Source organism: Thermoascus crustaceus, assembly GCF_041956765.1.
Source record: "Thermoascus crustaceus strain CBS 181.67 unplaced genomic scaffold VTN00scaffold_4, whole genome shotgun sequence".
Lineage (NCBI taxonomy): Eukaryota > Fungi > Ascomycota > Eurotiomycetes > Eurotiales > Thermoascaceae > Thermoascus > Thermoascus crustaceus.
The window spans coordinates 2,411,787-2,438,296 of record NW_027192530.1 but is presented as its reverse complement, the minus strand read 5'-3'; the positions used below and the strand labels follow the sequence as shown (position 1 = coordinate 2,438,296).

The 26,510-nt window shown below is 50.6% G+C and overlaps 10 protein-coding genes across 10 annotated transcripts; 7 read left to right on the top strand and 3 right to left on the bottom strand.

The window, feature by feature from the left end:
- Positions 1-392: 392 nt before the first annotated feature.
- On the top strand, positions 393-2,565 carry VTN00DRAFT_7454 (uncharacterized protein; the record flags this gene model as incomplete). Its single annotated transcript, XM_069434203.1, has 5 exons — positions 393-437; positions 608-2,042; positions 2,098-2,281; positions 2,340-2,382; positions 2,440-2,565. The coding sequence occupies 5 exons, from the start codon at positions 393-395 to the stop codon at positions 2,563-2,565; spliced, it is 1,833 nt and encodes a 610-aa protein (XP_069287508.1).
- Positions 2,566-3,111: 546 nt separating this feature from the next.
- Positions 3,112-4,302, bottom strand: VTN00DRAFT_7453 (uncharacterized protein; the record flags this gene model as incomplete). Its single annotated transcript, XM_069434202.1, has 1 exon — positions 3,112-4,302. The coding sequence occupies one exon, from the start codon at positions 4,300-4,302 to the stop codon at positions 3,112-3,114; it is 1,191 nt and encodes a 396-aa protein (XP_069287507.1).
- A 1,410-nt stretch (positions 4,303-5,712) lies between these two features.
- VTN00DRAFT_7452 (mitochondrial 54S ribosomal protein mL58) lies at positions 5,713-6,315 on the top strand (the record flags this gene model as incomplete). The annotated part of the gene is made up of 1 exon (XM_069434201.1): positions 5,713-6,315. One exon carries the CDS (start codon positions 5,713-5,715, stop codon positions 6,313-6,315), a length of 603 nt encoding a protein of 200 aa, XP_069287506.1.
- Positions 6,316-6,871: 556 nt separating this feature from the next.
- Positions 6,872-8,580, top strand: VTN00DRAFT_7451 (uncharacterized protein; the record flags this gene model as incomplete). The annotated part of the gene is made up of 5 exons (XM_069434200.1): positions 6,872-6,903; positions 6,969-7,000; positions 7,075-7,142; positions 7,209-8,326; positions 8,397-8,580. 5 exons carry the CDS (start codon positions 6,872-6,874, stop codon positions 8,578-8,580), a joined length of 1,434 nt encoding a protein of 477 aa, XP_069287505.1.
- A 543-nt stretch (positions 8,581-9,123) lies between these two features.
- Positions 9,124-13,264, top strand: VTN00DRAFT_7450 (uncharacterized protein; the record flags this gene model as incomplete). Its single annotated transcript, XM_069434199.1, has 14 exons — positions 9,124-9,213; positions 9,265-9,668; positions 9,724-10,243; positions 10,299-10,526; positions 10,581-11,140; positions 11,195-11,288; positions 11,345-11,610; positions 11,669-12,325; positions 12,374-12,476; positions 12,539-12,697; positions 12,750-12,889; positions 12,941-12,989; positions 13,047-13,144; positions 13,216-13,264. 14 exons carry the CDS (start codon positions 9,124-9,126, stop codon positions 13,262-13,264), a joined length of 3,417 nt encoding a protein of 1,138 aa, XP_069287504.1.
- A 1,086-nt stretch (positions 13,265-14,350) lies between these two features.
- On the top strand, positions 14,351-16,057 carry VTN00DRAFT_7449 (uncharacterized protein; the record flags this gene model as incomplete). Its single annotated transcript, XM_069434197.1, has 4 exons — positions 14,351-14,394; positions 14,461-14,533; positions 14,586-15,182; positions 15,236-16,057. 4 exons carry the CDS (start codon positions 14,351-14,353, stop codon positions 16,055-16,057), a joined length of 1,536 nt encoding a protein of 511 aa, XP_069287503.1.
- A 1,408-nt stretch (positions 16,058-17,465) lies between these two features.
- VTN00DRAFT_7448 (uncharacterized protein) lies at positions 17,466-18,924 on the top strand (the record flags this gene model as incomplete). Its single annotated transcript, XM_069434196.1, has 9 exons — positions 17,466-17,498; positions 17,568-17,622; positions 17,695-17,715; positions 17,772-17,903; positions 17,992-18,139; positions 18,219-18,476; positions 18,549-18,584; positions 18,661-18,810; positions 18,867-18,924. The coding sequence occupies 9 exons, from the start codon at positions 17,466-17,468 to the stop codon at positions 18,922-18,924; spliced, it is 891 nt and encodes a 296-aa protein (XP_069287502.1).
- Positions 18,925-19,135: 211 nt separating this feature from the next.
- VTN00DRAFT_7447 (uncharacterized protein) lies at positions 19,136-20,549 on the bottom strand (the record flags this gene model as incomplete). The annotated part of the gene is made up of 3 exons (XM_069434195.1): positions 19,136-20,155; positions 20,222-20,394; positions 20,450-20,549. 3 exons carry the CDS (start codon positions 20,547-20,549, stop codon positions 19,136-19,138), a joined length of 1,293 nt encoding a protein of 430 aa, XP_069287501.1.
- Positions 20,550-20,996: 447 nt separating this feature from the next.
- On the top strand, positions 20,997-22,636 carry VTN00DRAFT_7446 (uncharacterized protein; the record flags this gene model as incomplete). The annotated part of the gene is made up of 2 exons (XM_069434194.1): positions 20,997-21,974; positions 22,037-22,636. 2 exons carry the CDS (start codon positions 20,997-20,999, stop codon positions 22,634-22,636), a joined length of 1,578 nt encoding a protein of 525 aa, XP_069287500.1.
- A 588-nt stretch (positions 22,637-23,224) lies between these two features.
- VTN00DRAFT_7445 (uncharacterized protein) lies at positions 23,225-26,451 on the bottom strand (the record flags this gene model as incomplete). Its single annotated transcript, XM_069434193.1, has 8 exons — positions 23,225-23,854; positions 24,080-24,316; positions 24,366-24,416; positions 24,476-24,481; positions 24,797-25,474; positions 25,545-25,605; positions 25,668-26,124; positions 26,181-26,451. 8 exons carry the CDS (start codon positions 26,449-26,451, stop codon positions 23,225-23,227), a joined length of 2,391 nt encoding a protein of 796 aa, XP_069287499.1.
- Positions 26,452-26,510: the final 59 nt, after the last annotated feature.

Sequence of the window (26,510 nt, the reverse complement as noted above, 5' to 3'; positions counted from 1 at the left end):
GGAGAAAATGGACCGCTCGGTCATACGGACTGCTCGACCGTGGATTACGTTAGTTTTGGATCGACTCTTTGTTGACCCCTAAAAGGACTGTATATTGTATCTTCTCCAACATCGTACATAAAAAAAAGTCGGTTCCCGCAGCCATCCACATCTTACCGAGGTGTGTGGCCTAAACCATGTTGAGCAGCACAGCCAAAGTCCGAAGGCCGAAGTACGGAGTCCTGCGTACTGATACGCCGTACCGCTTTCCGCTTGCTCGCTGACTCTACCCTCCTCAATCCACCCTTCTATACCTCACAGGTCTGATATCGGTTTGTTCGTGCCAGCCAGCTGCGCTGCTTCTGTGGCTTCAGTCTCCTTGCTTTTTGCGGGGATTGATCTTCGTTGCCAGGATGCTCCAAGTTCTCGGAGGGCCCCTCCCTCCGAACACGGCCCATGTATGTTCCAATTTCCGTATTCTTATGCCCCCCTCTGGCTTGCCATTGCTCGTGATTCATACAAGCCTCCTCCCTCTTGACGTGAAGGCTAGGGTAACATGTCTATCTCTGCTTTGCGCTATGTGCGAAAGAAGCCAAGTCATGTTCTGAGTGCTGATTTTCTCTAAAAGGCAGTCAGTGTGTCTCTGCCGACATGGAGGGCCAACGTCGGATACGAGGAGGGCGAAGAATGGGTGGTGAGCAAAATGCAGTGCGGGTACCCAAGATTCTTCGTGCATCCTAGTATCCAGGACCTTGCCCGCGAGATCGTACGTCGCTACGGTGATCCCGATGGCGAGTCTGCAACACTCTTTCCCTCTCCAAAGACTGCCCTGGTCTGCCATTCCTTTCTTGTCTCCAAGGTTTCCCCTGAAGATACCGACAAAGTCCGCGTTGTGAATTTCGTTCCGTCGCCTCGGGCCGCAGCTGCGACAGCAGATACTGACGGTAGCTCTAATATCACGTCACGATTGTCCTGTGTTTTGTACCCTCGAAAGTACGCACCCATTGCCAAGCAAGTCTGGCAGCACACCGGTGATGGCATCTCTAGTCGTCGCAGCGAGTTTTGTCTCAAGGCACTGGAAGATGGATACCTCGTCGAGGACAAGAAATCTAGCCCGGCAGACGTAAAGTCCCAGCGGCTTTGCAAGGGTCCGAGAAGGTACCAGAGAACCGGCTCGCTAAATGGGACGCTCAAAGAAGCCTTGCCTTCTACTGTTAAAGATACCGATCCATCCCCAGCAAGCAAAGATGCGCCAGACAAGGGGGAGTTTGCCCAGTTCATCGAAGAACGCTTCGGACGTAACCTGAGTACTTCATTAGCAGACAGAGCTAAATTGGCAGTCAGGAGGCGGATCGCTGGTTCACTGACTGCGGACGTCGACCTGAGCGAGGCCCTGGAGACGACGTCGTCTGATGGGAGGATTGCAGGCCTGACGGAAGACGATGTGTTTCTCTTTCCCACTGGCATGAGTTCCATTTTCAATATCCATCAAATCCTGTTACATGCTAGGGGCCCCATGAAAAGTATATGTTTTGGATTCCCTTACATCGACACATTGAAGATCCTAGAAAAGTGGGGACCTGGCTGCTTGTTCTACGGGCATGCTTCCTCTGAGGATTTGGATGACCTAGAGCGACGCTTGAGCAGCGGCGAGAAGTTTCTTGCGTTGTTTACCGAGTTCCCAGGGAATCCCTTGCTTAAGTCGCCGGATCTCAAACGCATACGCGCACTTGCGAATAAATATGGGTTTGCAGTGGTGGTGGATGAAACTGTTGGGAATTTCCTCAATGTCAACGTACTACCTTACGCAGATGTTGTTGTCAGCAGCTTGACCAAGATCTTCAGCGGGGACAGTAATGTTATGGGAGGGAGTGCAGTCATCAATCCTCACGGGCATTACTACCGGGATTTGAAGAGATGCCTTGCTTCGGAATATGAAGATAACCTCTGGGCCGAAGATGCCGTCTTCCTTGAGAGGAATAGCCGTGATTTTGTTTCGAGAATTGAGAGAATAAATGCAACCACTGAAGCTGTTACTGCAATTTTGAAAGCGTCTCCGCTTGGTAAGTCAGCCGCGTTACATTTGTAAATGCTAAGTTGTGCTGATCGAAACTACAGTCAGAGAAGTTTACTATCCCAAGTATAGCCCCACGAGATCATTCTACGAAGATTGTCGAAATCCCAGCGGCGGATATGGTGGTCTGTTTTCTGTCACCTTCCATTCAACCGCCGAAGCTGTCGCTTTCTTTGATATCCTGGAAGTTATGAAAGGGCCAAGTCTTGGGACAAATTTCACGCTCAGGTCAGTGGCTGCCATTGCTTGTTCGTGTGATACGTTTTTCGCTAACGACTTGTTTTAGTTCCCCCTATACACTTCTGGCGCACTATAAAGAATTGGAATGGGTAAGTTGATCTCATGCTAACGCCTTCGTGCCCCTTGACGCTGATGGCAACATTTAGGCGAGGTCTTTCGGAGTGGATTCGGACCTGGTGAGAATTAGTGTCGGACTCGAAGATTCGCCAGATCTCTGCGCTAGAATCCAGCGAGCTCTGGATGCAGTGCAGAACGTAAGACTGCAAACTTAGCCATTTTACGAACGTTGTAAGTGGCGAGCGGGCCTTTTTTTGTTTATATAATCGGTGCTAGTCATCGCTAGAATATTAAGTGATAACCCGTGGCTTCATGCTGTGGAGAAATCCACAAAGTCACGTATGTGATCCTAGCCTTGTGGCTTGATCTATTGTCCCTAGTGTGTACGGATATATCACCTAAGATGTAGCCAACCGTTTAGTTTACGGGATTCTGGACGTGTCTGACATTTGGAGAACGCTACTAAGACTGAAACCGCGAGATTCCTCGAAAAATAACCATCTCCGTCCGTTGATTCCACCAGAGCATTCAGTAAGAGAGTATCCCGATACGATGAATTAATGCAACTCATACATACATTGTTGGAACAGACCCGGCTCAAAAGTGGCATGACTGGAAGAACCAATACTGTTCAAAGAAATTATGACCAACATAAGACCCCCTGGCATCAACCCTGTCGCTCCAGCGAAGAACGCCAATCAAAGAGATGTAGCGAGTATATTATAACCAGAGAAAAAAAATCATGAGCAAAATGTGAGAATCTACTTGATGGGACGATCGTAGGTCCCATCGTCATTGCCTACGGCGCTCAAAGGCAGGCTCCTTATACCGCCAAGATCACCGCTTCCTGTCCGCCTCAACGCCTGTCGCATAGTCTCAACGTTGAGCTCTCCGCTAAAGTTACTGGATAGCGGGCTGTGTGCAGGAAGTAGTGGGCTTCCGGGGCCGCGCCCAGCACGGCTCGGTGAGGTCTCCAAACCCTTGAATGACGGCGACACACTTGTGGGGGGTGACGTGCCAACTCCATGGGAAGATACGGGAGAACGTACAGGGGATGGAGACCGATTCAAAGCTGCAAGGGTAGCGGGATTGCTCGACAAACCCGCAATATGGAGAGAGTCCCGATTGGAAAATTGCTCGCCGCTCTCGGCGTGCTCAGCGTGAACCACATCAGCAAACGAAATAAAGCTCAGGCGTTTAACGTCGGCGGAATCTAACGCTCCATAGTTGGAGGCCGAATCGTCTGGTTCGAGAGTATGCGAGCCGACATCTTCATGCCACGATGACGCTATGGAGTGGTCTGCAGTACCAGTGCCAGTAACCGTAAAAGCGGCAGGTTGATGCATGCTGTGTGTAATAATCTCTACAGAATCCGGATCGAGACGATCGTCTGTGATCGCGGCAGATGAGGCCTCCAAGATTGGGGGTATATGGTTCTCGGTAATGATGTGCGAAGGGATGGAAGGCGACGCCTGAGCGGGCATAATGTCTTCCTGGACGCTGCGCTCAAATATCTGCGACGAAGCAGGCGAATGCATACGTGGAGAAGACGAGCGGAACGTCCGTGCTGGCGATGATGGGGATCGATATTGATGCCTTGCTCGGTGGGGAGACGCAGACGGTTGGATAAGATCTGGGGAGTTGAGGGGAGAAACCGGACGCATCGCGGTGAACGGAGTAGTCGGATTTGACGCTGCGGACATTGCCTGGGCCTCGTAGCTGCTTTCCTGCATCTCGACGCTCTTTTTGTTACCCAAGTTCAAGGGCCTCCGTTTGGTATTTCTTGTACCCGTATTGGATCCATCCTTTGATCTCTCGGGTTGGGATGCAATCCCTTGGCTCAGGAGCGATTCGCGTTCAGGTAGGCTAGTCGGATTGTCCGCGGGTGCTTTCAAGTCCGACTCGTGAACTCTGGCAGTCTTGGGTTGGGATTCATCTTGCACAGCCGCCATTACCAAGTTCTGAGTCGCAGAGGCGGAAGATCACGCCTCCAAGACGATGAAGTCTTCGTCAGGAGAGCGAGGGCGTCCGTACTCTTCGTTACCAGAGGCTGTCTGTTGCGACAGGCCCGTCGTCTGTCAAATCGCTAAATATGACTGTTAGACACCACCGGAACTGAACAATTTGGCGCTGATGCTGAGTGTTGCGGAGGCAGCAGAGAGCAGTTCAGGGAATCGAAAGGAGGTCTCCAGGAGCTAGAGACACGGTGGGAGCAAGACGGATGTGCTGAATTCAAACTGACGCTGGCGGATTGCGAGTGGGACGGGAAGAATGAAAGGGGGTGGTAACGGGGTTAGAGGATAGAAATTGCATGAACCGAGCGAGGAGAACGTACTGAGATCCTTGGGAGCAGCCTCAGGATGCAGCACTAATTAATGGGTTGAAGCGCAGGACTGAATATTGGACGATAGGGGGAGAGGGGGTAAATGCCGCGCAGAAGCAAGCGTAGAGGTGAGAGGCACAGACCAAAGCGACCAGAACGATAGACCCCACGAGGCGAATAGGGATAGACAGTGTGTTGCATATACCTGGCGTGCTCAACAAATCTACACAGTAGTGAATAAATAGGCAGTAATGTCGAGATTCTAAGTACGGCACTGAGGTGCTCTCCGAGGGGTTAACTGGAGAGGAATTCGGGTTGGTCAATGATGAGGAGCGCGGGAGACTAGGGACGTCGGGACATAAGCCTAGGCCAGCTTGTGAGGACGACAGAACCAGGATGGGGTCCGTGAGGTGGCTTTGCAAAAGAACTCTCTTGTCTCTTAGAATTGATCCTGCTCTCTTCCTGGAAGATCCCGACAGAGAGCGGATTCCTCTAGGACGGAGGGCAGTACGGACTACTCAGCCCGGCCCCCGCGCGGTACTACAGAGCACATATAATGCTAATGTACCTAGGGTGCCGTGTACGCGATGATACATTACCCTTGTGAAATGGATGCCTCCTATGCAGTACAGAAATACTTATATTGCGTTATTGCGCGCTGTGTAGAGCTGATAGGATATCACGGTTCTTGCGGCCTCAGGTTGCAAGGCTAACATGTCACGGGACCTCCCAGCTCCGTCTCCGCGTCCTAAAGTTCAGACTCTTCTTGCAAGACAGTTTGGCGGAAAAAGATACCATCCATGTCCATACGTCCTACCCGCCGTTGACCTCGGCTCTCTTCCTGTCTTCGCTGTGTGATTATTGAGATAATGGCACACTATTACTCCGGCTATTCCTCCATTTAATAGTGTCATCATCAGGTCTGCATTTTCGCCCTTCGGCAGTACGAACGACGACAATCTACCGTCGCACTCGCCAGCTGCCGTCAGTTATTTTCCCATTGAGCATTTCCAAACCGATTGAAATTTCTCCTGTCAGCATGACCACTTCTATCGTCCCCAGACGGCCTTTCCTTACCCTGCCGTTTCTTCTGCCTTCCTGGTGCGAGTCGGCCGCATTGGTCTTTCGGCGAAATCAGTCCTCGTACCGGCGGACCAAGCAGCGTTTGCGCGTGAAACCTGACGCCTCCTTTGGGCCCTCGGCCAACCAAACCCACGACCACATTATTTACAATCCTCCGTCGAGCGCGCCGTCCGTTTACCACACGCCTACCAAGTTCCTGCCTCCCGATGACGTCCGTAGGACACTGCGCTCCGATTCTCCGTCCGGGGAGCCCAAGGAGCAGGATCTTCCGCCTGTTTTCAAGAAGACGGACGAGAAGAAATATCATTTGACACCGGCAGACATAGAGGAGATCCGCAAGCTTCGTCTGAGTGACCCCATGACATGGAGCAGGTGGAAACTGGCCAGGCGTTTCGACTGCTCACCACTCTTCATCGCCATGGTCTGCGAAGCCAGTCCGCAGAAGAAGGAGATACAGAAGCAAGTGCTCGAAGCAGTACAGTCGAGATGGGGCGTCAAGCGACGCATGGCACGAGAAGATAGACAACTCCGGAAGGAAGCGTGGGGCAGGGACGAGTGAGCTCTCAAAACAGCGGGTGCTTGTTGTGACGTTTTCTCATGCAGTGGCATTATCCGGGATTGAGTCTCTGCCACCGGACATGCCTCAGCTGTCCTTTTCAAATATTGATCCAACCATGGAACAGAGGTTGACTACATCCGTATAAATGTCACTTGTATTTTAGCTTCTAGCATCAATGAATGTATGGCGTCTGTATTTTATTTCTGGATAGTCTGATCTCTTACTGAGAAAATGCTGGGATGGTACCTAGTATTTTTCGTGTATCTCCGCTTTTTAGGGTCTTTTTGTTTTAACCGGCTCCAGAACCTAAAATCTTCCAAGGCTAGTACGGTAGGTAGACCAGAGTGCTGTAAGACGCCTGATCTCATTCGCCCGAAAACATTCCCCCATCCGCATGATGTTCCCCGCTGTGCCCCTCCGTCGTATCGCAGCATCATTCCCAGACTGCAGGCGACTGCTGTCCTCTTCACTTCCAGCCAGACATCGACATATTATCCCGAGATTATCTCATTCTACACCTCGCCGCTTCTTTTACGGACACATCGACGACCCAAAGATGGCGCCTCAGCTGGAACCTTTCTTCAAACAGTAGGCAGATTGTCCCCTCCTAACTGCCAAGAGAGTTCTGAGTACTGACTCAACATGTCGCTTAGGGTGGACCAGTTATCTGATTCCTTTATTGACCGTATGTGATGCTTCCTACATCGCTTTACAAAGCCGTGGCACCTCTTTACAGAAGTTAGGCTTACCTTGTCAAAGGTTTGCGAAAGGCTGTGGCCATCCCATCGGTCTCCGCTCAGGATGAGAACAGGAAGGATGTTTTCAGGGTGAGTTTTCAACGCTCGATTCTAGCCTCACTTGTCTGACTTTATTGCCCTCTCATCGGATTCCAGATGGCTCAATTTCTCGCCTCCGAGCTAGAGGCGCTCGGGGCGGAGGTGCACCAACGGCCGCTCGGCAAACAGCCTGGAAAAGAGCACCTCGATCTGCCGCCCGTGGTCATGGCCCGATATGGCAATGATAAGAACAAGCGGACAATCCTCGTATATGGGCACTACGATGTCCAGCCTGCCTTGAAGGAGGATGGATGGGCGAGCGAGCCTTTCGAATTGACAATTGATGACAAGGGAAGAATGTACGGTCGTGGGAGTACAGATGATAAGGGGCCTATCTTGGGCTGGTTGAACGTGATCGAGGCTCACAAGAAGGCTTGTGTCGAGTTTCCAGTCAACCTACTCTTTTGCTTTGAAGGCATGGAGGAATACGGTTCAGAAGGCCTGGATGAACTCATCCAGGCTGAGAGTAAGAATTTCTTCAAGGATGCAGACGCTGTTTGCATATCAGACAATTATTGGTTGGGGACAGAGAAGCCTTGTCTGACCTATGGTCTCCGAGGTTGCAACTATTACTCCGTCAGCGTTTCGGGACCAGCCCAGGACCTTCACAGTGGCGTCTTCGGTGGTTCTGCCCACGAGCCCATGACGGATCTCGTCACCATTCTCTCAAAGCTGGTTGATTCTCAAGGCAACATCTTGATCCCGGGTCTTATGGATCTCGTGGCACCACTGACGGAAGAGGAGAAGACTCTGTATAGTGGGATCAGTTACACAATGGAAGACCTCCATCAATCTCTGGGAAGCGAGACGAGTATACATCCAACCAAGGAGAGGACCTTAATGGCTCGGTGGAGATATCCGTCGCTGTCTATTCATGGTATCGAGGGCGCGTACTCTGCTCCTGGAGCCAAGACAGTCATTCCAGCCAAAGTAATTGGCAAGTTTTCAATCCGGACAGTGCCAAATATGGAATCCGAGGACGTGAACAAGCTTGTTTTTGACTATGTCAAAGCAGAGTTTGCAAAGCTAAACAGCAAGAACAAACTTGACGTTTGGTTGCAACATGAAGGGAAATGGTGGGTCGCTAGCCCCAAGCACTGGAACTTCACCGCAGCAAGCAAGGCTGTGAAACAGGTCTTTGGAGTTGAGCCGGACATGACTCGTGAGGGCGGCAGGTATGTACGAGGATATTTGCTCACTCTACAATCCGTTTGCCGCGAGCTATTATGCTGACCGAAACGATAGTATCCCCGTGACGTTGACCTTTGAGCAAGCTACTGGCAAGAACGTACTACTGTTGCCCATGGGCAGCTCTACTGACGCAGCGCACTCCATCAACGAGAAGCTTGACAAGACGAATTACATCCAGGGAACAAAGCTTCTGGGTGCTTATCTGCACTACGTTGCGGAGGAGCCCATCGTTGCGTGACAGTATAACCGTAAAGGTTTCTGCGAGTCTATGGACTTTGGCCTTGCTTTTGTTGCAACCATAGGAATGGCAATTTTAAGAATCGAGGCTATAATTGTCCTGGATCTTTCGGTTTTAACCTTCATCATTTTGCCTGTTTTGAGCCTAGCAGAGAAGTCATTCGTAGAGCACCCAAGATGCGATAAGATCATTTCTGCGACTTTCCCTGTAGAGCGCCAGTTTGTGTAACAGGGGTGAGGTAGCTGTAGGTGAACGATTGCTAGCCCCTCGCCTTGCCGGACACTTGGCTGTTGAAGAGCCGTGGACCCAAGCGGGTTCTCTGTTGTATATCTGATAGGGCAAGGCTGAAGTTGTTAGGTTTGGCCGACATTTCAGCACTAACCGTTTAGGGAGAGTATTGCTGGAGCGCGGGCGCTGTCCCGCTGGTGACGCGCAGCGACGCGGTTGAAGGGGTCCGAAGAACTCTGGAGCTGAACAAAACAAAATCGTTTACGAGGATAGTCTAACTCACGTTGGGTCCAGTATTCATGGTTCGAATCTGCGATGGCACCTCTGAAACGCTCGAGAGCGTCTTTGGACGCTGCAGACAGTGATGAAGAAGATATGTTGACGCGTAACAGCCCGATTGATTCGGTATGTTCCCTCAAATCGACATGAGTTCTCTAAGCTGACAAACTTGGTCAGAGAAAGCGGCCTCGGACCTCAAGTGCTTCTATGTCCTCAGAAGAATCTGAAGCAGATGATGATGACTGGGAGGAACAGACACAACGATATATTGCTGCCGCGCTCGACGATGAGGATGAGCTTGAACTGCGCGCGACGCAGATCATCCAAGAAAAACATTCGTTTGCAAGTGACGAGCCCAACGTACCTGCTGATCATGGGATTATTGAGCGGGTGGATTGTTATAATTTCATGTGCCATGAACATTTCTACGTTGAGCTGGGGCCCTTGATTAATTTCATTGTTGGAAAGAATGGTAGCGGAAAGAGCGCGATTCTCACAGCGATAACGCTGTGCTTAGGGGGCAAGGCATCTGCTACTAATCGAGGCCAAAGCCTCAAGAGCTTCATAAAGGAGGGCAAAGAGTGAGTTCGCTATTTGTGACTGGGGTTTCTGTATTCTGACAAGCTTCGCCCACAGATCTGCTACCATTATTGTCCGAATCAAGAATCAAGGTGACGGTGCATATATGCCTGATGATTATGGAAAATCTATTATTGTGGAACGCCATTTCTCCAAGAATGGGACGAGCGGTTTCAAGATCAAAAGTGAAAATGGGCGAATCATATCTACGAAGAAGGCTGAATTAGATGCCATAACGGATTTCTTCTCCTTACAGATAGATAATCCGATGAATGTACTGTCTCAAGATATGGCCCGTCAATTCCTCAGCACTTCTAGCCCTGCGGAGAAGTACAAATTCTTCGTGAAAGGAGTGCAACTGGAGCAACTTGATCATGACTATCGCCTGATTGAAGAGTCAGTTGACCAGATCGAAGAAAAGCTCATAGGCCGTCGAGATGATTTGAAGATTCTGGAAAATCGCAAGGACAGAGCGCAGCGGAGATTGGAGATGTCTGACCAACACCAGTCTCTTAGGGATAAGATCAGGAATCTCCGAAGCCAGATGGCCTGGGCTCAAGTCGAGGAACAAGAGAGGGTCAGGAAGAGCAGCCGAGTCCTATATTCCAACCACTTATGCTAACAAGGACCAGATTCGCGATTCTTTAAACGAAGAGCTTGTCAAGGCAGACGAGGTGATAGCTGCAGCTGAATCTGATGTGACCAGATTCGATGCTGTCTTCCAAGAAGCCGAGAGAGAATCCGAGGCCGCTTCCCAAGCCGTGGCACGAGCGGATGCCGATCTTGACCGAGAAAGGGAAGAGAGAAATGAAATAAAGGCTCGATTTGATGAGGCAATGAACGAGCGGCATGATTTGCAAGTTCGTTCCTGCCTGTCCACGAGTCCTGTATCTCCGTCTAACGATGTTTTGCAGGCTCAGCAACGCGCAATACGCGAATATCTGAAAGCAGCAGAATCACGAATTAAAGAGACGGAGCAGAAGATTGCCGAGGAAACCCAGCACCTTGCTGAGCTCAGCGGCGGAAGCTACGTCCGGAGGCAGGAAGAACTTGAGCAAAAGAAGTCTGAAGCTGCTGAAGCCAGAAGACGCTACGAGGAACACCAGCAGGACGTGAATCGCCTGCGTGATGATGTCCGAAGGGCTGAAGAAGAAGTAAAATCCAGGGCCTCCCCTATTGCCAAGCAGAGATCCGACATCGAGCAAGCAGAAAATCTTCTGCGAAACTTGACAAGGGACCGTGGGTCACCGGATGCAGGATTCCACGAGAGGATGCCGATTCTTCTGAGAGCGATTCAGCAAGAAGGATCCTTTAGCAAGCGTCCTGTTGGTCCTATAGGCCATCATGTGAAGTTGCTGAAGCCAGAGTGGTCCTCAATTCTAGAGAATTCGTTCGGCACGACGCTTAACAGCTTCGTCGTTACCTCTAAACGTGATATGAATATTCTGTCTAATATCATGCAGCGAGTCAACTGGTACCTAAGTATTGCTCCCCCCGTTTAAATATAATTCTCTAACGGAGATACTAGCGTCTGTCCTATATTCATTGGCAGCGAAGGCCACATTGACACCTCGCAGCACGAACCGGATTCTAGATTTGATACTGCACTGAGAGTCTTGGAAGTATGCCGAACATGAACTTATCGGGGTTTCACACTTCAGACTAACTTTGAGTGCAGATAGACAATGACTTGGTTCGCAGGCAGCTGATTATCAGTCACGGTATAGAGCAAATGCTGCTCATTGAGAAGTTAGAGGAAGCTTCTTCCGTGCTTTTCGATGACCAGCGTCCGAGGAACGTGAAGCGATGCTATTGTATCGATCAAGCAGACAGACGGCGAGGGATTCACCTCTCCTATAGTCGAACAGGAGAACCAAGTCAGGCTCCTGTTCCAGCCTATACTGGAAGACCGCGAATGAGGACGGATATAGATTCACAGATTCGGTTTGTCACTTTGGATGTCTTCGATAAATCGTCCGGATCGTTAACTTGAAGTTCGCAGGATACAACGTGAGGCACTTGATGGCCTCAAGCGTACATTACACGATCTCGATCAGCGGCTCCGTGCCGCCCGGTCTCACCTAGAAAGCTGCAAGCAAGCTCTGGTTAGACATGGAAACCGCGAAAAAGAATTACAAATTGCCGTACAGAGGATTGATGACCAAGTCGAAGAGCTTAAAGATGCCCTCGAAAAGGAGAGTGCGGAAGATGGGCGTCTCGACGTACTTAAAGCAACTCTTCAAGAAGCCGAGGAAGAAAAGCGCCTGAATGAAGGCTCCTATGCCGATGGTGTCAATGCCATGGATGCCATTATGGAGAGGCTGAAAAAGATTAAGCGAGAAATGGCTGCCAAAGATAATCGGATCGCTACTCTCGAAGAGCAGGTTCGCGTTGCTCGGAGCGAGGAGTCGAAGGTTATTGACAAGCGGAGAAAGGCACTGGGCAACAAGAATGCTGCCGTTGGACGAGTCGATGACGCAAAGCAGGAAAGAGCAAGTATCGAGCATAAACTAGAGCAGATGGTTGCTCGTATTCTTGACTATAACGAAAAAGCTAGTATGGTGTCACCACGAGTTCCTGTTCCCGAAGGCGAAACTCCAAGTAGCCTTGATAAAAAGCTTGACCGGCTCCACAGAGATCTTCAGCGCTTCGACGAACAGTGAGTCCTCTTGATCTTCACTCTCTAGCTTAGGCTGACGTGGATCAGGATGGGTGCCTCTAGAGATCAAATCGCCGCAGAGGCAATGGATGCAAACAACGCATATGAACGCGCCAAGCGCCAAATCACAGAGCTTGAAACGCTTTCACAGGTACAACTTGATGATTTTCGGAATTTTAAGGGTTTCTTTTTTTTGCTGAAACTAGTCCGCAGATTTTTAAAAATACTCTTGGAAGTCGAAAGCGTCGGTGGAATTTATTCAGAGCCCATATTTCATCGCGTGCCAAGGCGCAGTTTACATATCTCTTGAGTGAACGGAGTTTTCGCGGTCGTCTTTTGGCAGACCACGAAAACAAACTTTTGGATCTGCAGGTGCGAATTCTTAGCACTGTTGATAATGTGCAGCCCTGACGGCCTTCTGCAGGTCGAGCCTGATATAACAAAAGACAGCACTGGAAGAGGTGCCAGGACTCTTTCTGGTGGTGAGAAGTCGTTCTCGCAGGTCTGCCTGTTACTGTCTCTGTGGGAAGCTATGGGGTCACCTATTCGCTGCCTGGATGAGTTGTATGTGCTAGACACAACCGTCGATGATAGTCTTTACTGACCGTTCTGCAGTGATGTGTACATGGACTCTGTAAATCGGAAAATGGCCATTGACATGCTTGTATGTTTCTATTCGCTCCTTCATATGCATATTATTTGCTAATACTGCATCCTTCAGATGCTTGCAGCCAGAAGATCCATTGGGCGGCAGTTTATCCTCATTACTCCCGGGTCAAGGGCGGAGATCAGTCTAGCACCAGACGTGCGAGTAAAGGAGTAAGTTCACCGTCTATCAATAAACTGGCCATGGGCAATGTTCACGTATGCTAATGGATTTCAAATCATAGGCTTGCTGAGCCGGAGCGTGGTCAGACTACTCTGTCGTTCCAACGGTGATATGACGGAATGATATATAATGTACGAGGGGAATTAGTGTAGAGACGCCTTTGAATTGTATGATTACAGAAATGAAACTATCAGAACATTTCCCAAAAGCCGCAGGACATGTAATCTGTGGCGTCTCTAAGCTCTGACAAAAGGATAGGAATCTCATCTAGCCGTCGTTTATTTCTACTAAGGCATGGTATGGAGAACTATTACCAGGTAAAAAATTTCTGGTGGTGGAACCGGAATGCTCTGCGTTTGGTAAATCGGAGATATACTGGCACTTCCATTAATCTACCTTTCGAGGTCGCCACAGGCGGCTATTGTTACTATCACTGACAGCTGGATGCTTCAGGTGGTGGCAGTTGGTGCCCACTGGGCTTCGGCGGCAACGCACTGACCCCAAAGCGGCAAGGTCGCCGACCGGGGGTCCACAGGTCCAGTTCGACATTCAATCCTGCCAGACTTGTCCATCCACCATCCACACCACTTTCATTCTCTGAAGCCATTTTTTTTTTTGCAAAAAGACACCAACACCATCTCGATACATCCACGGCTTTCACCCTAAAACGTCTCCTATCTTCTACGCGCTATACCTTCTTGAGGCGTTCTACCACCTAAACACCGTCTTCAGCGTTGATCAGATTGCCTCGTAGCTAAACTGCTCTCCATCTGATCTTAATCGCCCTTCAAGATCGACTAGGGTCTCTCTTTACACCCTGTCCAATACATTTCATCTCCTTCAGGTACGTGCTGGATATTCCTTAGTCCTGTTAGCCCCCAGAAGAAGGACAACTCTCTTCCCTCCCAAGCCATGTATGCCACTTTCAACCCAAGTGGGCAACAACGCTCTTTCCCCGTGAAACTGGCAAGCAGCTGACCTCTGGCCCAGGCAACTGTTCTTAGGAAGTGGCCAACCGACTCACACCGTCATATAATTTCCAAGGTTATTATCAACCCTTTCGTGCGACCTGTTCCCTTAAGACAGTCACCTCACGCCCTTGAACCTGTATCTCAACCTACCGGCGTGACGATCCTCACAAACTCGACATCTCAACACCGCACCTTGACACATCTCCGCCACACTCCCCTGTCGCCATGGCTGATGCACTTGCCTCGCAACTCAGCAATACAAAGCTAGGGTATGTTTCTCTTCGCCCTGCGGGTATCGTTCAAAGGATAGCAAACTTACACAAATTGTGCTTCAGGGGAACGACTACAGACGCTAGATGGAAAGAACAGCTGAACGTTCCACCAAAAGATACCAGAGTACAGACGGAGGTGCGTTTGGTGTTTCCAGCTTTAGGATCCTACCAAGCTAACTGTGTTGCAGGATGTCACTGCTACAAAGGGTCTCGAGTTTGAAGACTTCTACATCAAGCGGGAGTTAATGATGGGAATATTTGAGGCGGGTTTCGAGAAGCCATCCCCTATTCAAGAAGAGACGATACCGGTCGCCCTCACAGGGCGAGATATTCTGGCACGAGCGAAAAATGGAACGGGAAAGACTGCGGCCTTTGTTATTCCTACGCTAGAACGCATTAACCCGAAGAGTACGAAGACGCAGGCACTAATTCTAGTGCCCACAAGAGAACTTGCACTTCAGACCTCTCAAGTGTGTAAAACACTTGGAAAGCACTTGGGCATCAATGTTATGGTTACCACGGGAGGTACAGGGTTGCTCGACGATATCATCCGTTTGAACGATGCAGTGCACATAATTGTTGGGACACCGGGACGAGTTCTCGACCTCGCCAGCAAAGGTGTAGCAGATCTCTCGGAGTGTCCCACGTTCGTCATGGATGAGGCCGACAAACTCCTGTCTCCCGAGTTCACGCCCGTCATTGAACAACTGCTCTCATTTCATCCTAAAGACCGTCAAGTCATGCTTTTTAGTGCCACATTTCCCTTGATCGTGAAATCTTTCAAGGTACTGTTTCGCGAACCTCCTTTGTGTGCTTTAGCGGCTGACGAGTTGCCCAGGATAAACACATGCGCAACCCTTATGAGATCAACCTCATGGATGAGCTGACCTTGCGAGGAATCACTCAGTACTATGCCTTCGTGGAGGAAAAGCAGAAGGTCCACTGCCTCAACACGCTTTTCTCCAAACTTCAGATCAACCAATCTATCATCTTCTGCAACTCTACAAACCGTGTCGAGCTTCTGGCGAAGAAGATCACCGAACTGGGCTACTCCTGTTTCTATTCGCATGCACGAATGCTTCAACATAACCGCAACCGCGTTTTCCACGATTTCAGAAACGGCGTCTGTCGGAACCTTGTCTGCTCCGATTTACTGACTCGAGGTATTGACATTCAAGCCGTGAATGTCGTGATCAATTTCGATTTTCCGAAGAATGCCGAGACTTATCTCCACAGAATCGGCCGATCTGGTCGCTTTGGACACCTGGGGTTGGCGATCAATCTCATAAATTGGGATGATCGCTTTAATCTGTACAAGATTGAACAGGAACTGGGTACTGAAATACAGCCCATTCCTCAGACTATTGACAAGAAGCTCTACGTGTATGACACGCCGGAGACAATTCCTCGCCCAATTGCCAATGCTCCACAGCCTCGCCAGACTTCGGCTACGGCCCAGAACGCAAGTAACGGAGAGAACCAGCCACGTCGTCACGGCAACCATACGAACGGTGGGCATTACAACTCCACCAGGGGACGAGGATCTTACCGTGGGGGCCGTGGTCAGGGTCAGCGCCGTGGCGGACAAGCAGACGGAAATAGGTCAATTAGAGCACCGGCACAGGCAGGCGGGAAACCACAGCCCATGCCGGCATCCTAATCAAGCGACCCCCATTTGTCATTTCTGACTATATTAGCTGATGCGACCTCTCAATTGTTTCTTGTCTTTCTCGTTTCTCTTTCTTCTACAACATTTCCTTGCGATTGTTCTTCGTGGAAACGAAGCAGGGCGCTCTTGTCCTCCGAAGATTCCTACAGTCGATCTGCAGCTTTATTGTCCAATAGGACTGTAAAGCCTCAATGATCATGATGCCATGGTAATGCCTCCACCTATGTATCATAATTTTTTTCTTTAGATCTTCATTTTTCTAAGTTTGGAAGTCCGGTTCAGTCGATTTGTCTTAAGATCAGATGGGATAATCGGCTGTTACGTGTCCGGCGCTGAGTGCTCTGCTTCCATACTTTCTTTGAAAAGTGTGCACATGTGTCGACTCTTATTGATCCTTCATGGGCAAATGAAAGGCGGAAGATGGCGTTTTGGTTCCATGGGTAGTGGGGTTTTTTTTCGGCGTTTTCTCAGGTGGGCTATGCGCATACTTCATGCATGTTGAGTTCCTGACTTTTCTAGCTCTTTTTTGTTTTCGTTTCGGGTGCGGCTGGGATCAAATCTAGACCCAAAGGGTGGCATCTTCGGACAGTGCTAAGGAGGGAGGTCGTCCTCGGTATTCCCTCTTGATTGATGCCTTAGCCCTCAACCATATTGCCCCTTAGCATATTTTCCCATTTTCTTTGTTCGATACTGCAACCATCAAACCCGTCCTGGAATCCATGTCGACATGGCTCAGCTGGGTACTATATCATGGAGCTGTGGGTATGCAATCACTGCCTGAGTTCCATGCTACTGCCTGCCGAGGAGGGCAGCTACTCTTATTCTCCTCGGACGACAATGTCTGTCAATTTCGTGCAAGCTCGTTGACTCTTGCTGAGTCCTTGCGAAAGCCTAGACAGAAAAAAAACATGCGGAAAGACAAGTTGGTGGACAAGCTGTGTGAGAAGGGGAATGTGAGAGCCCAGAAGGGAAAGGGAAGGGGGAATAAAAAAAAGGGAGGCGCACTAGGTGGCCCAGCTTGACAAAGGTACATGCGAACTGTAATACTGTACTACAGCATCTAGTGAAATGACAAGAGTTCCCTCCGAAACTACGAGTATATTTCCGGAGAAAGCCAAACTTACGTGACCGGCTTCTGCCTTTTTATACTAGGGACTTTGGTGAGATGAAAGCACGTTAATGTCTTACAATCTGCGCCAATTGGTATTGATGTTCATTAGGTATATCACCTTAGGTGCCTGGTAGGCAGCTTCTTTGGTGAGATTGCGTACGTAGCAGCTGTCGGCTGCCGTATAAATTTGGCAAGTATCTCGCCGATAGTCGGCCCCGCGAGGTCCGTTATTCTGAACTTCGAACGACGACACTCCACTTGTCTGAGGCTGTCTATGTACCTGCCGCAATGGCAACTACAGAGAAAGATCAGAGGCCGAAGGTTTTTTTCCCCCTTTATTTAGGATTCCACGTTTTCTTTTACGGCTCCTTGACTGACAATCTCTTCTAGCCTAGCAGTCTACGATCGATTATCGCCGGCTCTACAGCTGGGGCGATCGAGATAGGTATGAGCTGTTCAATGGCATTGAGACCTCAAGCGCAAAGTAGTGTTGCTTATTTGCTAACATCCGTTGCAGCAATCACTTACCCTGCAGAATGTGCGAAAATTCTATGCTCCCTGAGTTATTCTCGGCGCTGACCGTTATAACGCCAGTCGCAAAGACACGATCGCAACTCAATCGTAGATTACCGGATGGGAAAAAACTCCCTTGGCCGCCATTTGGAAAACAGTGGTATGCAGGATGTACTACATTAATCATTGGGAATTCTCTGAAGGCAGGAATACGTGAGTGCGGCCGTTTCCATTTAACCGTCGCCGCTCATGCTCGGTACGATATTAGGCGGTAGCTGCTAACATTGCAACTTGATCTTAGGATTTGTGGCGTTTGATACATTCAAATCGCTGCTTCAGGATGAGAATGGCAAAATATCCGGTCCGCGGACAGTGATCGCCGGCTTTGGCGCAGGTTTCACCGAATCCCTTTTGGCGGTCACACCATTTGAGAGCATTAAGACGCAGCTGTTCGTTGCTCCTGCTATCCACCATATATAAATCGTTCGATGAATGCCTTTTCTGACCCGATCTTTGTTTTGACTCTAGGATCGACGACCGGAAGTCTGCAAAGCCCCGTATGCGTGGCTTTTTACACGGCAGCAAAATAATTGCCCAGGAGCGAGGAATTCGCGGATTCTTCCAAGGCTTTGTGCCAACGACGGCAAGACAGGCTGCTAACTCTGCCACGAGATTCGGAAGCTACACGACGTTGAAGCAGTTCGCCCAAAGCTATGTTGCGCCCGGAGAAAAGCTTGGAACACTGAGTACTTTCGCCATTGGCGGCATGGCGGGCTTGATTACTGTGTAGGTCGACGCTCAAATGCTCATGCATAATTTCCTATATACATTCAAAGGTGGCTGATGTCTGAATCTCAGCTATGTCACGCAACCGCTTGATACTGTTAAGACCAGGTGAGACATTGATACCTGAAAGCCTTCCAAATTCCGGGCATGGCGGGCATGGCGGGCATGGCTAATAGGGAAAAAGGATGCAATCGATTGAAGCAAGGAAAAACTACAAGAACAGCTTTGTTTGTGCGGCGAAGATCTTCAAGGATGAAGGCGTCCTTACCTTATGGTCCGGTGCAGTCCCACGTCTGGCAAGACTGATCCTAAGTGGAGGCATTGTGTTCACCATGTTCGTATCCCGGATGACTTAGCCATTGAATGAATGTATAGCTGATTGATCAACAGGTACGAGAAAACGATGGAAGCGTTGGATGTCTTGGATCCACAGAGGAAGTATATATGACAGGAGATATTGGCTGAGGTTGTACTAGTACGAACTGCATGCATGACTTCATTCCGCCTCTCAAAGGGGTTTATCGAATTTCAAGGCAAGCTAGTATTTATCATACACCAGTATAAATATAGGACCTTCCACAGCTACGCAAGCATAGCGTCTATAGTACAAAACGAGGTACTGGACTCGCTGCCTGAAAAGCGTGCATCTAGCATTCTTCTTACCGAGCTTTCGAGTTATTTCTGGACGCCTCTTTCGCCGCCTCCTCCGCAACCATGGCTTCTACTTCACGGTCGACAAGCCAACTCCGCACGCTATCCATGACCGTCTCGAGACCCTCCCCACCGTCGAGGACACTTCCTAGATTATGTATTGTGATACCGCTTCGGTGATCCGTGCACCGGCTCTGGCCCCAATTGTAAGTGCGAATCTTGTCACCACGCCCCATCTTGGCCACACCCCCCATAACCCCTCTTCTGAGCTTCACTAGTTCCTCTTCTCGGGCTTCTCTTCTCGCCTCCGCCAACTTTGCACGCAAAAGCTGCCACGCTCTTTTGCGATTGGCATGCTGCGAACGTGAATCCTGCATAGAAACGACGATCCCAGTGGGTATATGGGTCAGTCGGATAGCCGATTCAGTTTTGTTTACATGTTGTCCACCAGCACCGCTGGCTCGCATCTTCTCAGTCCGGACTTCCTGGGGATCGACATAATAATCACTAGTTGGATCATCGAAATTGAGGGGACTGTCCTCGCCGCCTCCAGATTCGGGAAAACTGGGAAGGACCATGACACTGACAGCGCTGGTGTGCGTACGGCCTTTCGTTTCTGTGGCAGGGACTCTTTGCACCCTATGTACGCCAGATTCGGTCCTGAGAATGTCGTAACTGCCTTCCGCCTCCACCTCCATGATCGCCTCGGTAAGGCGCTCGTCCACGGCTCCCACCTCCATGTCTTGTTTCACGATGCTTGTACGAAGGCCCCGCCGGGAGCAAAAAGCAGAGTACATTCTTAGGAGCTCAAAGGCAAAAAGCCCCGCTTCATCGCCGCCAGCACCGGGCCGGATTTCAATCAAACAAGGAAGGTCCGCAAACGGGTGACGTGGAATAAGTGATTGTTTTAATTTATCAGAGATCGCTGGCAGGTTGGCATTGTTGCTCTCTAGATCTTCAATGGCAAGTGATCGTAGTTCAGAGTCAGTTTCAGGATCGCTAAGTATGGACTTCAGTTCTGATATGGACTATTGCAACCAGACAGTGTACCGTAAGTAGATGAAAACAAGCAGAGTCAAAAAGGGATGACACACCTCATTTGCGTTGTCCCACTCTTTCAAGGCGTTGGCGATCGGGGCGAGCTCGCCGACTCGTTTCGCGACCTTCGCATCAAACGATTCCGCAAGACTGGCGGAGAGGGCAGCATGCTCTGTAGCCACCAATCGAGCCCGGTTAAGCAGCGCGGCTGAAAGACCGACATCTGACGCTGAACAATACCGTCAGCTTGGATCCGACGGCAACAGAATACACGGGAGAGGTACCTGTCGACTGAGTCCGGCGTTGTAGAAGCGGTCGCTGTTTCAAGGCGAGCCTAAAAGACCGCGAAAGACATCTCGAGCATATCCAGGGGGTGCCGAACATGCTTGACACTGAGCGGCCCATGGACCGATATAGATGGAAGGATGGTTGGAACATGATCCGGACGCTCCGGGCCTGGAAAGTAGGGCTTAGGGCTGCTGTCATGTGACGCCAGCGGGTGGACGGTACGGTACGGTACGGTACGACGTAACGGCGTAAAGGCCAGCTTGGAGCAGCGCAGGGGCAAAGGCGAGGGCGACTTCTGCGACATTCAGTCCATTCCTTGCTCGACAGCGACAGGAATAATGTGACTGTGGCCAGTCCGAGGACCCTCCCTTCTTTGCTTTGTTCCTCGTCATCCTTTGAATCTTCTCGCAAATCGCTTCCTGAGCTGGCCGGGTCTCCTACGTCTTATCTTTTAACGCTTACTTCCAATAGTTTATGTACTGTACCCTTTGAAGACCCGTAGCCTGTCGTCGCATAGCCGTGTTACTGAGCGGCAGGTTTACAATGATCGTCTCACTGCAATCTCTTACCATTCTTTTGGCCTGCCTCTCAACCGGCTATGGCTTGCAGGCTCCAGACATCGCGGCGGACACGCCACTGTCGTCCTTGATATCCTCCGCAAAGGCTCACCTAGCAAATGGCTCCCCTCGCGATGCTCTCCCTTATTTTGATGCTGCCATCGCACGCGATCCATCAAATTACCTCACAATCTTCCAGCGCGGGGCGGCTTACTTGTCTTTGGGGAAGAATAACCAGGCGACAGAGGACTTCGATCGTGTCTTGAAGCTCAAACCAGACTTCGAGGGTGCCCTAGTCCAACGGGCGCGGATCAAGACCAAAATCGCAGACTGGGACGGTGCGAAGAAGGATCTCGAGAATGCTGGCAAGAAAAACTCGGCAGAATATGCAGAACTTGAGGAAGCGCAGGCCGCTGCGCTTCTGGCCGAAGAAGCAGAGAAACGAGGTGCCTGGGAGACGTGTGTGACACAGGCTGGGGTCGCCATTATGAAGGCTAGCACAGCTCTGAATCTACGGCAGATGCGGGCACGGTGCCGCTTTGAGAAAGGTGAGATTCAAGAGGGCATAAGTGATCTCGCCCATGTCCTGCAGATCTCGCCGGGTTCGGTAGAACCGCATCTGCAGATGTCAGCGATGCTGTTTTACGCACTGGGGGATACCGATCGTGCTGTCGCGCAAATCCGGAAATGTCTGCACTCAGACCCGGACTCCAAGGCCTGTAGCCGCCTCTTTCGCAGAGAAAAGCAGCTTGTGAAGCGGCTGGAGAAACTCCTTGACTTCATAGAGAAGCGGAAGTTCAACAACGCTGTGAACATGATGGTCGGAACAAAGGAAGATAGCGGGCTGATCGATGACGTCAAGGAAGATGTCAAGGAGGCCAGAGAAGCCGGCCATATCCATCCTACAGCACCTGATAACCTGTACATCTTCTTGGTTGAGAGCACTTGTGAAGCTTACCGAGAGGTTTGTAACCCTAAAGTCCCTTTGCTTTTTATTCAGCGCGGCTGATCACAGCTTTCGTATAGTTGCGCATGCCTAAAAAAGCGAAACCTTATTGCTCCGAGTCTCTGGCCCTTAATCCACGATCCCTCCATGGTCTTCTATTCAAGGCACAGACTGCCATCGATGAGGACAGGTTTGAGGATGCTGTCCATGTGCTCAATACCGCCAAGGAATACCATTCCAACTCTAACGAGGTTCAGACCCTTTTGCAAAAAGCACAGGCTTTACTCAAGCGCTCCAAACAAAAGGATTACTACAAGGTCTTGGGAGTGAACCGTGACGCCGACGAGCGGACTATCAAGCGCGCGTACCGGCAGCTTACCAAACAGCACCACCCTGACAAAGCAAGAGCTCAGGGAGTCACAAAGGAGGAGGCGGAGAAGAAAATGGCCGCCATAAACGAGGCGTATGAGGTTCTCTCCGACCCTGAGCTAAAGGCGCGTTACGACAGTGGTGATGACCCCAACGATCCGGAATCTCAGAGAGGAGGTAATCCATTCCAAGGCCACCCATTTTTCCAGCAAGGCGGTGGTCAGCAATTTTTTTTCCAGCAAGGGGGAGGCCCACAGTTCAAGTTCTCGGGTCAAGGGTTCAACTTTCCCGGTGGTTTTCCGTTCGGTTGAGTCAGCTTCTCTTCCCCGGGTCAGCTCTTTTCTCATCAGCGATACCGTTGCTTTCCTCCAAGTGTGTCGGATTTCTGATATTGCTTATTCTTCATACGTGTCTTATGTATCTCAGATTGGTGTTTTTAGGGCGAAGTTTGGTGGGTATACCGGTTGTAACTCGTGATGTTTGTCTTTGGCATTGGAAAGGCGTTACTTTTTTGTTTTCTAGAAATAATTTGTCAGTAGAAGATGACCCCTGATGACCCCTTCAGTGATAATCCAGAAGGTTCGACTTGAACTTTGCTCTGAGGTCTAGCTAAGATATTCTCGTCCATTGACCACAGTCAAGACTTGGAATACCCTATACGGCTCTCGTATAAGAGATATATCGCGGAACTTATACTGTTAAAAAAGACCCGTGCAATTCGCTCGACATTTGATCGGCGATGTAAGACTATGGGTCTATTGGAAACCCCACTTGACATATCAACGTTCAGAAGTCCCCAATGGCCCTTTCTGATTAGAAACTAATATTCTATTTCTGCAGCCAACTAGGGACGGGTACCCAAAAATTGTGATTAACCCTGTAATTACCCAACACCTCACCTATCTTTTCGGTGCATCAGTCAGCGGCACATAGCTGACCGCAAATACCTTCTCTTTGTGGATGGAGCCATCCTTCCTCTTGTCCACGACCCAGATATATTGTCCTCCACCCAGCCCGAGCGCACTCAGAGTACCACCTCCACCCTCCGATTGAACAGGGATGAACATCCGTCCCGGGGCGCGGAGCTGGTCGACCAGTTCCGAGTGAAGCGTCTCAGCCGCTGCACCGACATGGATCGCATCGTAAGGAGCTCCCTCCTTCCAGCCCTTCCGCCCATCCCCAACGACGAACTTGACCTTCCCGGACTCCAGGTACTTGCGGCCGTCCGCGGACTTGGACATGTTGTTCCGCGCCATGTCCACCAGCTCCTGGATGTGGTCGATGCCGACGACATGGCCGTCGGCGTCGGAGGGCGGCGACGACGAATCCGTGATCAGGTTCGCAAAGACGTGCGTCAGGTAGCCGGAGCCGGATCCGATGTCCAGGACCCGGGAGCCCGGGTGGAGGAAGTCAATGAGATACTCGCAGGCATGGCCGTGCATGTGCGGAGCGGAGATGGTTGCGCCGTAGCCAATGGCCTGGGGAGAGTCGGAGTACGGGCTAGAAGGCGCATAATGGGCCCGATCGACCTTTTGATCTCAACTTGTCAGCTTTCCAGCTACCTATTATTGCTGTTTGCGTGTTAAGACATGATAATATCATCTTCAGTGGGTGAGATTGTCGGAGATCCACAAAGCACAAACAGTCAAAAGATGAAGAACAATGAGAAATCAAGCAATTGTTATCCCCTGACATAATGGTACTACAAGGCAGGTAGATATAAATGAGCATGGGAAACGAAGGGAGCTGCTCACGCCCAGCATGGCCTTCTTTACTCGCTCATTCTTGACGAGCCCCGCATTGTACAGGTTCTCGATCAGCTCGGTGTTAGACGAGCCGGAGCAGTACCACGCCATTGACATGGCCCTCCTCGCGATGCGGTTCAAGGTGGCGGTTTGCGGTGGTTCTTTCGGAGGAGAGTATGTGTTACAGTCAGAGCGGGTTGTTGTTGTCGTTGATGACGACGGTGAAGAGCTTCCCCAGCTGGTGAACTGGCATATAAGAATTGCCAGGACAGCTGTGCAGGTGGAAACGAGATACAGGAGACTGCGGAGAGACACTCCGATGGCACTCGGTCCGGAGAAAAAGAAGCTGTCCTCTTAGTGAGTGAACAACAGAGATTGAGGCGCTTTGGGTAGTAGGAGGGGTACTGTTAACTATCACCGAATGGCACGGCCAGGAAACTGCATGAAGAAGAAAAGAACAGAGGCAGCTCTTGGAGCGTCAACGTGCGTGGTCTACGGAGTCGATCGGGAGAACGAAGGGCAGAGTATATATGTACGATCCATGTATATCATGTTCAGATCATGGTGAAGCCCCGATGACGCCAGTAACATACGTATTCTCACGTGATGTATACAGGGCCGTACGTAGTAGCATATCCATAACACGCCATTAAGGTATCCTCATAACATTATGCTGGTGATGATTATCGTTATTATACACACGGCCGTAAACTATAGCATCGCTACCTCATCTGCTTCCTCCTCAGCTGCTTCTCCATCTTCATCTCCGCCCGACTCCCCGCCTTCGTTTTCGCTCTCGGGATGACCACCCCACTCAACATCATGGTCGATAGGATTGGTGAAGAACTCGTGCTGTAACGCCTCCTTGGCGCTGAGTCGCTTGTGGGGATCAAGCTCCATCAATCCGGCCAGGAGACGCGTCGCCTGCTTCTCACTCTCCGTCAGCTCCTCCACACAACTCGACCAGACCACCAGCTTCTCCCAGCTGTATCCCTTCTCTCCAATTGTGGGGATGTTTGTCTCGAATATCTGCCCGTGCATTGCCGCAGCCGCTTTCATGCGACGGGTACCGAAGATGCTTGCCATCTCAATCATCGCCTCGACATCGTCAGCAGAATTGAAGAATGGAAACCGCCGTCCGAGCAAGGTCAGCAGGATAACGCCTGCCGACCACATGTCTATCTTCGTAGTCTGAGATGTACACTTGAAGAGAACCTCAGGTGCACGGAACCCGCGAGTACCGGCTCGGTTGGCGCGCCGCGATGGCCTTGAATCGTTCTTGGGATAGCCCACCGACAAAGCCGACGATGAATGGGTCGAGTAATAGCTTCCAAGTATTCGGCCACGGCGTATGTGTGGCGGACTGACACAAAGACAAGTCCCGGTATACTCGGAACCCTCGCGCTATAAATTCAGGTCAGCCGTCAACTGCCATCTTGTGTGATGCCTCGCTTGTAGAAGATATCTGACGTACCTCTGCCAAACCAAAATCAACCAAGACGCCCTGTCGACGTTCAGGATTATAGAGGAAGTTACTAAGAAGTTCATCGAGGTTAGCATTGATAGACCGACGAAGCTCGCGACGGGTTCCGCTTACGTAGGCTTGATATCTCGATGAAGGATGCCGTGCTTATGTACTGCATGCAATGCCGTGAATAGCGAACGGAAGTAGTGCCGCATGTCAGCAACCATGAAGGTGCGATATTGAATGCGGAAGTCGGTGTGAGGGAAGTAGGGGAGGACGGCGACGACTTGGTCCTGATGCCGGAACGCGGTGATGAGAGGACACACGGATTTGCATCCCCGGAGGTCATGCAACAGCTCGAGCTCGTTCTGTATCCTCAGGGGGCTGCTGGTCACGTAGATCTTCTTCAGTGCGACATATCGGGGTTTCCTGCGGTTGCCAGACGACGACCGCGCGTCGTCACCCAGTCTCCGTCTTTTCGCGGGAGGACCCGTCCATTTGTCGTATTCTGTTTCCTGATCCAGGTCCCAATCGTTCTGGTAGTGGTCGTAGAGTAGGTCTTCCGCCTTGTATACGGTCGAGAAAGTCCCTAACGGAGATTAATGTTAGCAGAGCCTTCGACGAGAAGGAACCGGGAAGGCGTACCCTCTCCGATTCTGTTGATCAGTCGGTACCGCTCCGATATGCCGGTGAAAGTCTCTTCGAGCTTCCTCATGTCCTCCTTAACTGACTCGTCGATCTCCTCCTCCGGGACCTCATCTTCGCGCTCGCTCTCTTCCGCATAGTTCGAGGCGTCGGTGTCCGTAGTCGCGCCATCATCCACGGCATGCTTGGGCCGCCCGGTGCGGTCCCCTCTGGGGGCAATATCCCGGTGTATCTCAAACGCGTCTGTCGCAGCCATATGTTGATTCGACATGGTACCGATCAATTGGGCGGATAGCACGCGGGGCTGGAGCGAAAAGTCAGCCGCGAGGG